The 17448-nt window shown below is 47.5% G+C and overlaps 1 protein-coding gene across 3 annotated transcripts; it reads left to right on the top strand.

The window, feature by feature from the left end:
• Positions 1 to 74: 74 nt before the first annotated feature.
• Positions 75 to 17386, top strand: Ptcd1 (pentatricopeptide repeat domain 1). 3 transcript variants are annotated; one of them, XM_026404134.2, is made up of 9 exons: positions 75 to 224; positions 2378 to 2877; positions 4911 to 5051; positions 8743 to 8961; positions 9589 to 9690; positions 11714 to 12406; positions 13455 to 13571; positions 14239 to 14421; positions 16919 to 17386. In XM_026404134.2, the coding sequence occupies exons 2-9, from the start codon at positions 2404 to 2406 to the stop codon at positions 17093 to 17095; spliced, it is 2106 nt and encodes a 701-aa protein (XP_026259919.1). In that variant the 5' UTR covers positions 75 to 224; positions 2378 to 2403; the 3' UTR covers positions 17096 to 17386. The 3 variants fall into 3 exon arrangements, with proteins under 3 accessions (XP_026259919.1, XP_026259921.1, XP_026259920.1); XM_026404136.2 differs by having other exon boundaries at positions 75 to 218; XM_026404135.2 differs by lacking the exon at positions 75 to 224 and adding an exon at positions 237 to 429.
• Positions 17387 to 17448: the final 62 nt, after the last annotated feature.

The following is a 17448-nucleotide window of genomic DNA, read 5'->3' on the forward strand; positions in this document are numbered from 1 at the left end:
CCGGCCAATAGAGCGCAGAGTGCCGCCGCTCCGCCAGGCTCGCCTAGCTGCCAGCCGAACGCCTGCTTCGGCCCGCGCGCGAGTTCGCGACGCGGAATGTGCTTGCGCCTGCGCGTGGCCGGGTTGAGGCACGCATCTCGGAGAGGGTGACCCTGAGGGCGCCGCGGGGAGTGGACTCGGGGACGTGGAGGCCCGGGCGGCGTTCACTTCGCTGGAAGGTTCGAGTGAGTTCCTGTTCGCTCCTCGCAGGAGTCCCAGGACCCGGCGGAGCCTGAGCCGGGCCGGGGCGTCGTGGGAGGAGACCAGGCTCTAAAGGCGGGTGGAGAGGGGTCAGGGTTGGCCCGAGGGTCCCGGAGCGCACCTGGGGTCCAGCGGGTCCCTCCAAGGGGGAACGGCGCTGGGAGTCTCTAATTCAGGGTTTCAGACCTGGTAAGAAAATTCCTTTATTTTATTTTTATTTATTTATTTATTTATTTATTTATTTATTTATTTTTTAATTTTATTTTTTTCTCTGTGTGAAAGTGGGCATTTCTGTCTCTGACCGAGCTGCGTTAGCAGCGCCTGGTATTTCAGGCGGAGATGAGTGTTCGAGCGGCGTCTGCGGCACCTCGATCTACCGTTTACACTCGTTTCCGCCTTGAAATTATGATAGGATATCGCTATTTAATACATCGAACGAGAAGCACATATACTAGCGCAGCCTGAATGTGTATGTATTGCTATAGTACTGCTGCAGGACCTCAGCAAATCTCTTCCTTACCTCGTCTTGGTCACTCATCTGTTCAACCTTCTATCACCTCGGAGGTCTTTCCATTGGCAACCATCCAATACAGCCATACCTTAAAATATTTTCCTGCTGTTAGCTGGTTATTCTGATTTTTTTTTAATTAAAGGATTTAAAGTATGCACGCTGAAATCTCTAGCTCAGTAAATGTCCAAAAGAAATAAAATGCAAGGCCCAGCACACTAGCACAAGCCTGTAATCTCAGTACCTCCGGAAGCTGAGACAGGAGAAGCCTGAATTCAAAGCCAGCCTCAGCAATTTAGGGAGGCCTTAAGCAACTCAGGGAGACCCTCTCTGTCTTTAAACAACATAAAAAAGGGCTGGAGATGTGACTCTGTAGTTAAGCGCGGGCACACACACATATAATATATAAACACACACACACAATATATACACAATATATATATATCAAACACATAAGTAATTTTAAATTTTCAAATGGTCACATTAAATTAAAAGAAACTTTGAAATGAATGTTAATAATATATTTTACTTATTAGCCCAGCATAGCTGAAATATTTCAGGTCTTTTAAAAGTTATTAATGTGTATTTTAGATTCTAGTTTTTTGTAAAAAAGACTTTGAAATCCATTGTGCATTTTACACTTAAAGCCATATCGCCTTTCAGACTGGTCACACTTCAAGTGCTCGGTAGCCACATGCCACAGTGGCTGTTGTCTTGGACAGCACAGCTCTTCCCTATTTGTCCACAAGTTTTCCATAAAAGAAACACTTGAGTTAGCTTCCCTTTGCAGAGGCCTAGAATGCCAACAACAAATTTTTCCTATTAAGTGATAGTAACTACAGCTTTTATATATATATATATATATATATATATATATATATATATATATATATGTTTTAGTTGTAGAAGGACACAATACCTTTATTTATTTATCTTTATGCGGTGCTGCGGATTGAACCCAGTGCCTTACCTGTGCTAGGTGAGTGTTCCACCACTTAGCCACAACCCCAGCCCAATAACTACAGGTTTTGAATACCTCTTAAATGCCAGGCATTGTACTAAAAGCATCTCATGTAATTTCATTTTACAGTTGAAGCAATCAAGGCACAGGAAGGTCAAGTAACAGGTTCTAGTACTCTAACTTGGCTCTGACTTTAGTGTCCATGTTCATAGATCATGATTTGATAATACCAATAGCTTATTATCTAATAAGTGTTGACAATGCCAGCACTGTGCTACATGCTTCGTATAAGAGTTTGAACCCAGGGGCACTTAACCACTGAGCCACATCCCATTTTTGTGTTTTATTTAGAGGCAGGGTCTCACTGAGTTACTTAGGGCCTCTCTAAGTTGCTGAAGCTGGCTTTGAACTCACAGTCTTCTTGCCTCAGCCTCCCAAGCTGATCTAATGCATCATGATCTCACCTGTTGCTGTGTGGGTAACCTTGTTAATCTCAGTTTAGAGGTGACACTGATGTTGGAGCAGTGAGTGCCCAGGGGCATATGGATAGTTGTTTGACAGTGCTGGAATCTAACCTCAGGGCCCACTTTAACCATTTCTCTGTCCTCCTTCTGTCTTTGATGACTATGATTTTGAGTTGACTTCTTTTTTTCCCTGATGTATTCCAGGCCCTGGTGGGACAGAAAAGACAGAGATGGACCCCGTGAGACTTGTCCGCCTATTCTCTCGGGCCCGCTCCTTGGGGCTCTTGGGCCTCCAGCACTTTGACTTTCTTGGAGCCCAGTGGACAGGAGGCAGGGAGGGGCTTGTGTGGCTGAGGGCTGTGGGGCCAACTCTGCCAGCCTTAGCCACCTTCAGCAGCTCCCCTTTGTCAGCTGCCTTTGAATCTGGGAGCCAGAAGAATATGAGCAGCCTCCACTCTGACCCAAGCCAGCCCAGCTCCACAGGCCCTCAAGAAGAAGAGGAGAGCTTTGGAACCCTCTCTAATAAATACTCCTCCCGGAAGATATTCCACAAATCAACACCCCAGTTATATGACCTACGACTCAGGGAACAGAATATTGAGGAAGATGAAGAAGGGGAACTGGAGCCAAAATCATGGCAGGGCCCAAGAAACACCCCATATTGGTACTTCCTTCAGTGTAAACGCCTAATCAGGGAAGGAAAGGTGAGGAACCTTGGGATTTGGCTTTCCTGCAGCTCAGTATATTGTGGGGGGCCACCCAGCCTTCCCCACAATACATGTTGAGATGCTCAGTGTTTGGTCCATGGGCCCTTTTTCTTCCCTGGCATCATTTACCCTGCTGACCCATCAGTCTCATGGCATTGACGTTCCCCAGCTGCAGTTTTTGGTGTATATCTCCAGCTGTGTTCTTCCCATGGACTCTGATCAGTGTATCGGTTTTCATCCTTGTCATCTCCCTGTGCTTATCCACACAGGCACCTTATCCACACAGATTCAAGTCTGTTTTCCCATACTTCACCTCACTTCATGGCAATCCTGTCATTCCATTGCCAAGGCCAAACTTCCTTAGGTCATGCTTCATTCTTCTCTTTCTCTTACCAACTCTACCCCCAGCCTGTAGCTAGCTTCCTCTCTCTCTCTCCCTAAGTACTTCTCACAGCCCCACTCTTGAAAGGCCTTCTCTTTGCCCTTCTCAGCTATTAGAACACTTAACACTTGTTGCTCTGGTCACTTCCTGCCATGCTGTCAATCACAGCACAGAGCTGTCATGTTAAACAGAAGGCAGATTGGGTTAATCATCTCCCCCAAATTCCCAGTGTATTCAGTGGCATTTATGTTGGGGTGTAGTTTAGTGGTAGAGAATTTGCCTAACATGCTTGAGGCCCTGAGTCTAATCCCCAGCACCAAAAAAAAAAAAAAAAAAGAGAAAAAAGGTTATTTTTGTGGGGACTGATAATGATATTACTTTGTGTTTAAAAGTCTCTTGGAGGTATGTGCTGAAGTTCTTATGGATGAACTGAGAGGATCACTGAGATTTGCTTTAACCATACTATTTGGAGGGGGCATGCAAGCTACAGGTGCTACAGGTGAAACAGGATTGGCTAGATATTTACAGTTGTAGTTATACTGTTCTCCTTGCTTTTGTGTACATTTGGATGAAAAGTTAAGAAATAAAAAGAAGCCAAAATCTCCACGTGTGGGCTGGGGATGTGGCTCAAGAGGTAGCGCACTCGCCTGGTATGCGTGCGGCCTGGGTTCGATCCTCAGCACCACATACCAACAAACGTGTCCGCCGAGAACTAAAACAAAAAAATAAATATTAAAAAAAATTCTCTCTCTCTCTCTCTCTCTCTCTCTCTCTCTCTCTCTCTCACTCTCACTCTCCTCTCTCACTCTCTCTTTAAAAAAAAATTAAAAATAAAAAAAATAAATAAAACAAAATATCCACGTGGCTTTTTTTTTTTTTTGAGCCTGCAAGATCTGCCACCCTCATCCTCCACTCCTCCATTATCTCTCTACCCTCATCTCTTACTTTGTTTCATTCACCTCAGCACCCCAACTTCTCATTCATCTTCCAGGCCCACTCCTTTGCACTGACTGTTCCCTCAGAGAGCCTCCTGGCTCTCTCCCCTATCTTCTTCAGGTCTTTGTTTATGCGCCACCTGGCTCCTAAAGATGAATCCCCTGTACCTTTCTTCCAGTATTCCCTGCTTTAATTTTTGTTCATAAATACATATGTATTTCTTCATTACTGCACTTTGTGTCTGTCTTTCCAACTACAATATGACTTCATGAGGGAGGAGCTTCTTCTTCACAGCCAGTGAATAGATTTTGCTAGGCTTATAATAGATAGGACTCAGTAATTATTTGAATTAACAGATGAAAGTAATTAAGGGGTGAAGTAGTGAACTGAGGATTTAAAAATATATATATGTGTGTGTGTATGTATGTATAATCTTTTTTGGTGTTGGAGGATCAAACCCAGGGACTCATACATAACCAGGCAAATGCTCTACTATGAAGCCACATCCCTCCCTGTGAACCAAGGATTGAACCGGGGAGTAGAATAGGGAGTAGAGATGAGGCTAAAGCAACTGTGGTCTGTGGAGGTTTATAGTCACCCAGAGCTGCTGCCCTGTACCATGTCAGGACGGTTCCTCCCTCCCTCTACTGAGGGTCTCTGAGGCCATCCTAAGCCCTTGTCTCATCCTCACCTTGTCTCCCTTTCCTGCCAGCTGGCTGAAGCCCTGGACCTGTTTGAGAGGCAGATGCTAAAGGAGGAGCGACTGCAGCCACTTGAGTACAACTACACGGTGCTGATTGGGGGCTGTGGGCGGGCTGGCTACCTGAAGAAAGCCTTCGGGCTCTACAATGACGTAAGTGTGCCACATGGTAGTGGGGCGAGGCTCTAGAGAGTATGGGCTTTGGGACCATAAGGCTGGGTACAGGTCCTGAGTGTGCCACTTGCTGGCGCTTTACTCTGGGTGGAGGACTTAAGCTCCCTGGTGGCAGAGTTATCATCTATAAAACAAAGGTGATCTTGGGTATTAATTGAGATGACACCTTCAGCACCCGCCTGGGCCACCATGGGCCCACACAGCTCCTTCCTTTTCTGCTACTGTTCCTGGTTCATGTTGTTTTTTATCCCCTGCATATGGCACCCACATGCACTGGCTTCCACATGAGAAAGTACTTTTATTCCTTCTGGAAGATCACTTTACTTTCCATTCATTTACCTCTTTGGTGTGTCATCATTGGGAAGCTATTTCCTTCATGAGTCAAGAAAGGCTTGCTGGGGAGGTCGGTAGACCTGTGGGAGACAGCCTGTCTACTGATGCCAGAAGGTTGGGGGTCCTTTACCCAGCAGGGGCTTCTGGGGATTTTAGTCTTCCTGTCACTCCAGGTCCAATGATCTATAGCTGGAAGCAAGGGGGAGTCATTGCACTTACAAATGGTAGAATAGCATGACAGCTTTTAAAAGACTTAGGGACCCTGCTCAAAATAAAAAGGTCTGGTATGTAGCTCAGAGGTAAAAGTGCCCTTGTGTTCAATCTCCAGTACTGCAGAATAAATAAAGACCTAATAAATAGTCATGGCACAGGAAGACAGGAGGCTTCCCTGGCCAACTAGCTGGCAGAAAATAGTTCACATGCCAGCTAATGGGCAAGGAGAAAAGGGGGAAGTTGGTCACCCATTCAGTAGCAATTCTCCTTTACATCTGCAGAATTCTTAAGTGATTGCCCTGCTTATCACCACCTCAGTGAAGCCGGGCTTCTCCATTTAGCCTTTGTCATTCTCTATCCTTTGTTGCCTGTTGTTGTTCTTATTGATGTGTGTGTGGTACTGAGGATTGAACCCAAGGCCGTAAGTGCATGTGAGGCAAGCACTTACCAACTGAGTTATATCCCCAGCCCTCAAGTGCTTTTTATTTGGAGACAGGTTTTTACTAAGTTATCCAGGCTAACCTTGAATTTGTGGTCTTCCTGCCTCAGCCTCCAAAGTTGTTGGGATTATAGATGTATTCTAATTAGTATTTTATGTTTACTTTTTTATGTATTTATGTAGTCCTGCGGATTAAACCAAGGGGCACTTTACCTTTGAGTTACATTCCCAGCCCTTTCTTATTTTTCATTTTGAGAAGGGTCTCACTAAGTTGCTCAGACTAGTCTCAAACTTGTAATCCTCCTGTCTCAGCCTTCCAGTCACTGGGATTACAGGCATTTTTTTTTTTTTAAGAGAGAGTGAGAGAGAGAGGGGGACAGAGAGAGAGAGAGAATTTTAACATTTATTTATTTTTTCTTAGTTCTCGGCGGATACAACATCTTCGTTTGTATGTGGTGCTGAGGATTGAACCCGGGCCGCATGCATGCTAGGCGAGTGCACTACCGCTTGAGCCACATCCCCAGCCCCAGGCATTTTTTAAATAGACATTTTATTTTAGAATAATTTTAGCTTTATAAAAAAGTTGCAGAGGGCTAGGGATGTGGCTCAAGCGGTAGCACGCTCGCCTGGCATGTGTGCGGCCCGGGTTTGATCCTCAGCACCACATACAAATGAAGATGTTGTGTCCGCCGAAAACTAAAAAATAAATATTAAAAAATTCTCTCTCTCTCTCTCTCTCTCTCTCTCTCTCTTTAAGAAAAAAAAAAAAAGTTGCAGAGACAGTATAGAAAGTTCCCACATACCTCTCACCCAATTTTTGCCATGTTGACATCATATAGTACCATACTACATTCGTCAAAAGAAAACACCCAATATCAGTGCATGGCTGGGATCTAAACTCCAGACTTTATTTGGATTTCACCAGTTTTTCCATTCATTCTATTCCTGTGTGCATTCTGGGCTTTCAGACTGGCACTAGTTCCTGCAGTCTGTGACATTTTATGAGTCTTCCCTGTTTTTCACAACCATGACAGTTTTGGAGAGCACTGGTCAGGTCTGGTACAGACCCATCAGTGTGTTTGGCTGGTGCTTTCTCTTAAGATAGGAGTTGGGGTGTGGGAAAAGTCTATCACAGAGGTTAGTGCCCTTTCATGTCAGGGTGCACATGCATCAACACATCTTATTACTGATGACGTGAACCTTGGTCACTTGGTGAAAGTGGTGTTTGCTAGGTCTCTCCAGTGTTTTCTTATACTTTTTTCCTTTTCACCCTGTTTTCTGGGTATCCTTCACAGCATTTAGGACTGCATGTGAGTACTTGATCATCTGCCATTTATTTTTCTTTTTCTAATGAATGCTTAATGAGGATAGGCTCTGCTTGCTCTGATCACTACTGGTTCCCACTGAGGACATGAAGCAAGTCCTTTGTCCACACCTATCAAATACATGATAAACACAGAATGTACATCTTCCTCCAAGAACAGATTATCATCTGCATTCCCCCCCCCTTTTTTTTTTTAAAAAGTACTTTTTTGGAAAAAGCAGCTTGCCACTGTGTTATATTCTCAGCCCTTCTTATTTTTTTAATTAAAAAAACTTTTTAGTTGTATATTGACACCATACCTTTATTTTATTTATTTTTAAGTGGTTGTGAGGATTGAACCCAGTGCCTCACGTGTGCTAGGCAAGTGCTCTACCACTGAGCCACAAATACAACTCCTTATTTTTTATTTTATTCACTAAGTTGCCCAGGCTGTCCTTGAACTTGCAGTTCTCTTGCGTCAGACTCCATTAGCTGAATTACAGGTGTTTATTATCACACATAGCCCACCTGCACTTTTCAGATAAGGAAATTGAGGCTCAGAGAAGAATGGACATGTCCATGGTTGCCCTGTAGGAGAGCATTGGAACTGGGATTTGAGCCCCAAATGACCTGACTCTAGCAGGGCTCTTTTCAGTGCCTCAGCAGCTGGTCACCTGCCCCATTGGTCAGATAACCTTCTCCAGGCAATAGTGAGTGCTTGGCTTTACTAGTAGGCTCTGACTCCAGTGTCTTCCTCAGCCACCTGGAGGCTTTATAAGTCCCGAGTTAGCCTCATTCCCAGAGTGTGACATAGAGGTTGGGTAGTCTTAAGAGTGTGTATTGCTGTTGGCTGCTGCAAATGGGTGGGGAGCCACTCAAGATCACTTACCTATACTCTCCTACCAGCCCCTGCATCTCTTTTAGGATGATGGTTTCATTCCCAGTTCTGCAAGGAAAACTCACTTGCCCGTGACCCCTTAGTTAGTGAGCACTGTGCTTCTTTTCCCAGACAGATCCACCCTGTGGCCCTTTGCCAATCAGGGTGATCTGGTTGAGGTTAGGGATTGGAAGGCCCCTGCTGCAAACACCCCAGGCCCAGAGCAGTCTTGACAAGTGACCAGGTGCTCAGCGAGAATGATTTCTCATTGGAATTTCTGGGGTGAAGTCTTCAGTTTCCAGAGTCCCTCTGTAGAGTTGGGTTTAGATATGTAAATGTCCCTTGGTTCAGCCTTAGCCCTTTGAAATGTCCCTTGGCTCAGCCTTAGCCCTCAGGTCAGTGGATTATGGTAATAGAGACCTCTCTAGGTTCCTATGGGGTAACTGCTTTTCTCTGCGTCCAACTGATCCTGGTACTACCTCTTACATTTCTTTCACTTCAACAGATGAAAAAACGGGATTTAGAGCCCTCAGATGCCACATACACAGCCCTGTTCAATGTCTGTGCCGAGTCACCCTGGAAGGACTCTGCCCTTCAGAGTGCCCTGAAACTACGACAGCAGCTCCAGGCTAAAAATGTCCAGTTCAACCTGAAGACATACCATGCTCTGCTGAAGATGGCTGCCAAGTGCTCAGACCTCAGGATGTGCCTTGATTTGTTCAAGGTGGGACAGCCCCCTCCCTGTTTCTCCCTTTTGGGCCCAGTTCCATCAGGGCAGATTGGAGGCAGAGACAGTGGTAGGCTGTGGGGCAGGATGGGGGGGCAGGAAGCCACCAGTGGTGGGGTGGGGAGCCCCTATACTGACTGGAGGGCCAGAGTAGGGGCTTGAGGTACTGAGAGGTGGAAGGGACGTCTCAAGGAGGAGAGAGCCAAACCTGACACACCAAGGGGCCAGTGGGAACTAGACACACTGCAGCACAACATGGTGGTGGGGTTGTTCCAAAGATTCTAGAAGACCTGTCCTTTCACAGATGAGGAAACCAAGGCCAGAGAGCTGGGGGCCTTGCCCTCATGGTCACAGCTGGCTGATGATAGAGCTGGGACATTGAGGCCAGGGCTTCAAGGCCAGGGGCCAAACATGGCTGCTAGGGTGTGGTCTATGCAGAGGTGCTGCCCACACTCACTGGCAGGTGGATGTTTGGCTCAGGAGCTGGTTCCAAGCTGGCCCCAAGTGCCATATTTGTTCACTCAGCTCATTAAGACACATGAGCCTGGTTCTGGCCTAATGGACCAGCACCTGGGCCTGGATCCTGTTGCAGATTCTCAATGGAACCACCTTATTCCCTCCCAGGAAATCATCTACAAGGGGCATGCTGTCACAGAAGAGACCTTTAGTTTCCTGCTCATGGGCTGCATCCAGGACAAGAAGATAGGCTTCCGACTCGCCCTGCAGGTTTGCCCCTTCCACCCTGCCTTCCTGCCCTCCTTCCCCTGTGCACCTGCACCAGGAGTGCAAAACAATGATCCTTTGTGCATTTCCTGAGTTTTTGCTACTCTACTGCCTTATGTCAAGCATTTTTATATTTGCCATATTTTGTCTTTCTCAGCAGCCATTGTGAGGCTCACTGCTCTCATTTTACAGGTGCTCAGGAGATGAGGTCCATGGAGACACCAGGGCTGGTCCTCAAGTGAGGGCACAGCCAGCCCATACCTCTCCCACTGTGCTGGATGGCCAGCCCAGGCCCCTTTAGCTCATGGTCCCTGACTGCCTGTAGCCCACTCCACATCCCCTCTCTCCACTCAGCATCTGCAGGTGTGACCCAGAAATGTGTATTTAATCCCAAAGTCAAACCTGCAGCTCTAATTCCAGTTCAGCCCCCAGAGATAATTTTCCTCATCGTGTGGGAAGCTGGTGTCATGCTGGTGCACAGCTACTTCTGAAGTCACACTGTCCTAAAGTATACTCCATAGACAAGCAGCAGCAGCCCCATCTAAACTTCCTGTGTCCAAATCTGCATTTCAGCAAACTCCCTGCACAGAGTCTGAGTGCCCTTACAAGGAACAGTCTGGGGTCAGATGCTCCCATCCCCGATGCAGAACCCTTAGAAGTAGTGGCTAGCTGGCCATCATGGATGTAGGTAGTTCCTCTCATTCCTTGAACTGATCTGTTCTTCTTAGAAGTAATCTATTGTAGCAGTGGCCTATTTGTGTTACACTCTGGTGAACTGCTTCTGCTAGACACTGTTAGCCCCATTTTTCAGGTGAGGGAACTGAGGCTCACAAAAGTTAGTACCTGCCTGAGGTGCTACGGCCACTAAAAGCTGGGCCTTTAACTGACATTTTATTTGACACTAGACCCTGAATCCCAACTGCCATAGGATGGTATATGTGTCCCTTAAATCTCCATCTGTCAGCCATTCCTTGTTGGGTATGTCTGCCAAGATCCTGGATCTCTTCAAGGCCCTGCTGTGATGGGCAGTGGCCCTCTTGCAAGACTCACCCAGCTAGGGTCTAACCTGTTCCTCCACATCTGCACACACATCTCTGAGGAGGGCAGGGTGTCAGACGTATGCCCTAACCCCAGGTTGAGGGTAGATTCCTGCTAAGCCCACAAAGCAGAGGGGACCTCTGTGGTCTCTTAGAAATGTGTCAGAGCAACCCAGATATGAATAGAGCTGCATCCGTTGATCACACACTGAATGTACTAGATGTCATACAGTGGAGATGAAAATAATATGTCCTATGAGCAGATGGAGACTCAGTGTTCACAACTAATGAGGGTGCAAGACTTCAGCTGCAGTTGGCCTGAACCCAGCCCTGCAATCTGCTGGCTCCGAATCTGGCTCCATGTTGCCCTATGCTGGACTCTCAAGAGAATTCTCTGTTAGCCTCAGCACCCTTAAGTCAGGAGTTGGGCATGTAGCAGGCACTCAGGAGTTGCTGCTGGATCCCATCCTTAGAAGTCAGGCTAGGCTCTTCCAGAACCTAGCCTCTCTGCCATCTCTCCCTTAGGTATGGGGCTCTAACGATGTGCAGAGGGATGAGACTGCGAGAACAATTTTGGGGTGAACTTGACGAAAGAGAAGAATTGCAGGCCCCTGTGAGGCCTCCCATGGAAGGAGTTTCAGAATTCTGATGATTCTTATTTATCAGAGCCTGGTGTCAGGTTAGACATTTTTCTTGAGATGTGGTCTTACTGTGTTGCCTAGTCTAATTCTGAACTTCTGGTCTCAGGTGATCTTCATGCCTCAGGCTCCCATGAGCAGGGACTAAAGTTGCATTACACGTGCAAAGCTCTTTTTTAATTTGGTGGTGCTGGAGATGGAATCCAGGCCTTGTGCTTGCTAGGCAAACACTGTACCAGTGAGCTACACTGCAACCTTTTTATGTCTTCTGATTTTGCTGTCTGCTTGCTGCCAGTGCCCACCTCTACTAGGAGGCGGGAACACTGAGCTCATGTTTGTCTCCTCCTACAGGTGTGGAGGCAGATGCTGAGCCTGGGACTCAAGCCAACCCAACATGGCTACAACTTGCTGTTAGGGGCAGCTCGGGACTGTGGCTTGGGGGACCCAGAAGTGGCCTCTAGGTTGCTCCTGAGACCCAGAGAGGAGACAGTCCTGCTCCAGCCCCCAGGCAGGCGGCAGGCAGGGAGGAGAGGCTCTTCTGTGATTGATGGTGTAATGACCAGAGTACATGTGGAGGTGCTGGAGAGGGAGCTGTTTCTGGAACCTTCTCAGGCAGTTGAGGGACTTCCAGAGCCTCGGGAGGCCCATAAGGTACAATCTGAGGTGGAAACCAAGGCAGAGCCTGACCACACAGCAGCTCTTACCCCAGTGGCTCTGAAGCCATCTCCCTTGGAGTTGGAGATCAACCTCCTGACCCTGGAAACTGTCTCCCCAACTGTGGTCTCCTTTGGGACAGTGATCACCCCTGCTGACAGACTAGCTTTGATAGGGGGCCTGGAGGGCTTCCTGGGCCAGATGGAAAAGCACGGGCTTCAGCCCGACATTAAAACCCTTACACTGCTGGCTGAGGTGGTAAAGCCTGGGAGCCCTGCGGAGTCCTCACTGCTGACCATCCTAGACAGGCATCAGGTGGAGGCTGATGTGACATTCTTCAACACACTGATGAGGAAGAAGAGCAAGCTGGGAGACCTGGAAGGGGCAAAGGTGAGGGTCTCCAGAGCAGGCTCTGGGCTGTCCAGTACTCTTTCTTTGTTCCTGACCCTTGGACTGTAGAATGTGGCTCATCTGTATCTGGAACCCTGTTCTAGGTCTGGCCCTGGGTGAGTCTGGAAATTGAGCCACTAGCCAACCAGGTGCATCCCTGCTATCCCCTGCCATCTTCATGGAGCTCACAGATTGGTGGGGAAGGGAGATGTCATCATCACCTTGATAAGGGGATATGATGGAAACAGGGCTGCAGTGCCACTCAGCCCGGCATTGGAGCCCGAGTGGCCTCACCCTACACGCTGGAAGGCTGCACTCCCTCCGCTCTGGACACTTCTCAGAGCGTCACATCTATTTATTTCTCTACTGAGCAAATCAGGAGGCACGACTTGTATGTGCATGGCTTCACAGGTGGAGGTGTTGGGGCTTTTGACAGGGTTTTGGCCATTCATATAAAGAGATTTTGTGTTATTTTTTTTGCCAGAAGTACTGCCCTGGGCATTTGTGAGAGTCAAAGGTGACAGATGTTGCCTCTGCCTTCATGCCCACAGAGGACAAGTTAAACATGACAGAGCCCTTCCCCAGTGGTCCATCCTGACTAAGGCAGGCTGAGGGGACACCCTCTTCTTCATACCAGGCCTGGCGTTCCCTCAGCCAGCACTTCCCACTGCAGGCAGTGTTGCCTCCTGCTCTGAATCTTGAGCCCCTGAGGCAGCTTGTCCTCAGACTGATTGGCTGGCTGAGAAGCTGGAGGCAGCAGGTGGGAGGCAGGATATGAAGGGCAATCATGGAGAAGGGACAGTAGACTGGCAGTCAGGGTGCACATGCTGAGGAGCTGGGTCCTGCAAGGAAAACTGGGCAGTATTTGGACCTAGAGTGCTGAGCTGGGGCCAGAGGCACTTTGCTGTCAGCAGAGGGAGCCATGAAGCCTCTGAGTAGAGCTATGCCCTTGGAGTCTTCAGCATCCAGCCAAGGGCTTCATGGGAAGGCCTCAGCAGGGTTGGTGGGTCATAAGTCACAGGTTACAATGGCATGTCTGTCCTCACAGGCGCTGTTGCCAGTCCTGGCAAAAAGGGGAATTATCCCCAACCTACAGACATTCTGCAACCTGGCCATTGGGTGTCGTAGGCCCAGGGATGGTCTACAGCTGCTTGCAGACATGAAGGTGAGGGGACTTAGGCCCTAGTAGGGTGCCTGTGGTTCTGGGGAACACTTGGGTGCTCAGGAAGAAAATCTGTGGGGGAATTGGGAGTCCCAGGGAATTGTGGGCCCCAGGCCTCTGCACTGGGGCACGGCAAGTAGGATAGCTCCTTTCTGCTGCTGAATGGCCATTGGCCTCCTTTTTAGAGCAAGTTGATCTTGGTGAGCCACTGTGAGAATTGGTACAGAAAGCAGAGGGTATTCCTGTCTGGAAGATGGAGAGGTGGGACAGGTCTGGGACCTGACACTGCAGAGGGACCTTGCTAAATGGATTTCACCTCATCACAGCAGAGCGCCACTTCCTGGGGTGTTTGTATTCACTGTTGTGTCACCCAGCCAATGCTGGCTGCTTTTCTAGGCTTACCACCACATTCTGATGACCACACTTGTCTGTCACCAGAAAACTCATCCACGAGTGAGAAAGTGGTTGCCTCCTGCTTCCTTCTCTGCCTGTCAGTTATCTCAGTTCTTCAGGGACAACACATGCCTTCCTTTTAGAGGGGGAGGACAGCCTATTGTTGCTATGAGATTCCACATTGCATTCCTAGAAGCTGCCACAAGACAGCCAGAGCAGACTGTTCTGTCCTAACAAATATCATCTTTCTAATTGTGTGATATCCGTGGTGTTCTAGAAATCCCAGATGACCCCCAACACCCACATCTACAGCACTCTCATCAATGCAGCCCTCAAGAAGCTGGACTACACCTATCTCATTGACATCCTGAAGGACATGAAGCATAACAGGGTCCCGGTGAATGAAGTGGTCATCCGCCAACTGGAGTTTGCAGCTGAGTACCCACCCACCTTTGACAGGGTATGTGCACCAAGCTCTGAAATGCTCATTGTCTCCTTAATCATTGCTGTTCCTGCTTTTGACCTTTTGGGACTGGCATTTCCTTGCTTAAAATGTCAGCAGCTTCTCTTTAAGAGAAATCCTAAAGCCTTTAGGCCATACCTAGTGAGTCCTTGTTTGTATGGCTCTCTCAAGCCAGTCTTCCCATTATTGATGGGGAGTCCCATTCTCCTCTTTCCTACCTCAGTATATTTGTGACTCCTCTAGGTCCTTCTCCCATAGGTCTGCTTAAATAGCCCTTTCTCAGAGGTGCCCTGCTGCTGTCTTCCCCATCTCCCAACATACAACTCTGTTCCCTTATTTATAATTTTGGGGCTGGTAATTAAACCCAGGGGTGCCCTACCACTGAGCTACATCCCAAGTCTTATTTATTTGGTGTCAGGAATTGAACTCATGGGTACTTGACTACTAAGCCACATTCCCAGCCCTATTTTGTATTTTATTTAGAGACAGAGTCTCACTGAGTTGTTTAGTGCCTCACTTTTGCTGAGGCTGACTTTGAACCTTCAATCCTCCTGCCTCTGCCTTCTGAGCCTTTGGGATTACAGGTGTGTGTCACCACCCCCAGCTTCCCAGTTTCTCTTATTTTTGAGACAGAGTCTCACTAAGTTCCTGAGACTAGCCTTGAATTTGTAATCCTCCTGCCTCAGCCTCTAAAGTTGCTGGGATCATGGGTGTGTGTCACTGTACCCAGCACAGCCCTTGGTTTTTATGCCATGGTGTCCGTTCTTTGTGATTTTTGCCTTTCCTAAATCCTAGGCTTCTAGAGGTGGAGATGGTCTGCCTTGTCTACCTGGGTTCCAAGTGCCTGCATATTGCTTGGTGCTTAGTAGACTTCTGTCTAGTGGGTGGACAGCAGCAGGTAGTGATGGGATTTGTTTGATAATGGACATCTCTCTTGCTGCTGCTCTCAGGATATCAGGCTCTGGTGTTTGGATTTATGCAGACCCTGTGGAGAAAGAGCATCCAGGGCAGTCGTGGCCTGGAGAGAGACAGTAAATGGGCAAGGGCATGCTGAGCCATGTGACCAGGGGCTCAGGGACACTTCAGTAATGGCACTTGAGTGCTGTTTTGAAAGCTGGGTAGGAATGCTCAGGACAGGGCAGGGTATATACCAGGCAGAGGGTGTACCTAGGCATCTTGACTCTTTCCCATGGATTCCTGAGTTGATATATTCTGATACTAGTTTTTTATTGTTGTTGTTGGTTGGTGGTTTTGTGGTGCTGGGGCTCAAACCCCAGGTCTTGTGCATGGGAGGTGAGTGCTCTACCAGCTGAGCTACACCCCAGCCCAGTTCTGGATACTATTCTTTCAGTTGCATGTTGCAAATAATTTCTGGTTAGTGGATCATCTCTACCACTAGGAATCTTCATCACAAGACACCCTGAGGCCTAAAGTTTCCTATATTCAAATCATAGACTCCGAATTATGAAAATATAAAATTGTTTATATTTGTTTGTGACTGTCAGGTTTTGCTTTTTGTATTCTCTCTGGCTATATTAGGTGTATTCAAGTTTAGAATTGCTACAATCTTTTTTTTTTTTTTTTAAAGAGAGAATTTTTAATATTTATTTTTAGTTTTCAGTGGACACAACATCTTTGTTTGTATGCGGTGCTGAGAATCAAACCCGGGCGGCACGCATGCCAGGCGAGCGCGCTACTGCTTGAACCACATCCCCAGCCCTGCTACAGTCTTTTTAATCAAACCTTATATCATATGTGGTAATGCTCTGTATCTCTGATCATTCTTTTCTTTTGCCTATTTTGTCCTCCATCCCCTACGTTCTTACAGTACCTGGTGTATCTTGTTTCTCCTTTTCTTATCAGCCCTCTGTGGAGATGGCTGCAGTAGTCCCAAGGTGATAGGTCAGAAGGGAGTCAGAGGCTCTGTTCTGGAAAAGGTAGAATTGGTGGGACCCAGCAATTCATGTGGGGGCTCTGTGACATCTATGGATTGAGGAACAGTACAGTGCACATTCAGGAAGAAAAATAACTGTTGGACAGATAGTGGTCTGGCCTGCCACATATAATTACTTTGAATTAATTTATGTATGTATGCATGTATATATGGTCGGTCCCGGGGATTGAACCCAGGAGCACTTTACTGCCGAGTTACATCCCCAGCCCCTTTTCATTTTTAGACTTTTTCTGGCTAAGTTGCTAAGGGCCTTGCTAAATTATTGAGGCTGGCTTTGAATTTAAGATCCTCTTGCCTCAGCCTCTGAGTTACTGAGATTACAGGTGTCTGCCACCATATCTGGCTGGAATTTCTTCCTTAATGGTGGCAATGCTCATGTTATATTCTTCTCTGTCCCCTGTAGTCTCCTGGAAGCAAGAATAGTAGGGATAGCTTCCCCAAGGACTGAGCCAGCTGCTGGGTTATGAGAATAGCTGTAGACAATATACAGTGATTCTGATTACCAGGACTCCCCTGAATTCCATGTTTTTCCAATTATAGTACAAAGGGAAGAACACTTACTTGGAGAAGATCGATGGCTTCCGAGCTTATTATAAGCAGTGGCTGAAAGTGATGCCAGCAGAGGAAACCCCCCACCCCTGGCAGGAGTTCCGGACCAAGCCCAAAAGAGACACTATCAGGGATGCTGGTGTGGATGAAGTCCTTGGGAGCAGGTAACAGAATGCACAGCTAGAACAAAGTGCCTGGACCTTGGTGCCTGATGGGAGTCCCAGGAGTCCTTTCCATGATAAAGACAAGCAAACATGCTGGTGTCACCTTCCTTGAGTTGGAAATGCAGCATTTTATGGGTACAGATATGAGGACAAACACTGGGCCCAGGGTGCCCAAGAGCACCTGCCACAGCAGGTCCAAGAGCAATCTTTGCACATCATCTCAGATCAATTTCACCTGAGAAACTGTCAGCCTATCATTGCTGTGTGACTTGTGGTCATACAGTACGTATGAGATGGAGCCAGGACTAAGTACGGAGGTTCCCTGGGGCCTGGCATTTTCCTACCAGGTTCCAGTTT

This window comes from Urocitellus parryii, chromosome 9 (assembly GCF_045843805.1).
Source record: "Urocitellus parryii isolate mUroPar1 chromosome 9, mUroPar1.hap1, whole genome shotgun sequence".
Classification (NCBI taxonomy): Eukaryota; Metazoa; Chordata; class Mammalia; order Rodentia; family Sciuridae; genus Urocitellus; species Urocitellus parryii.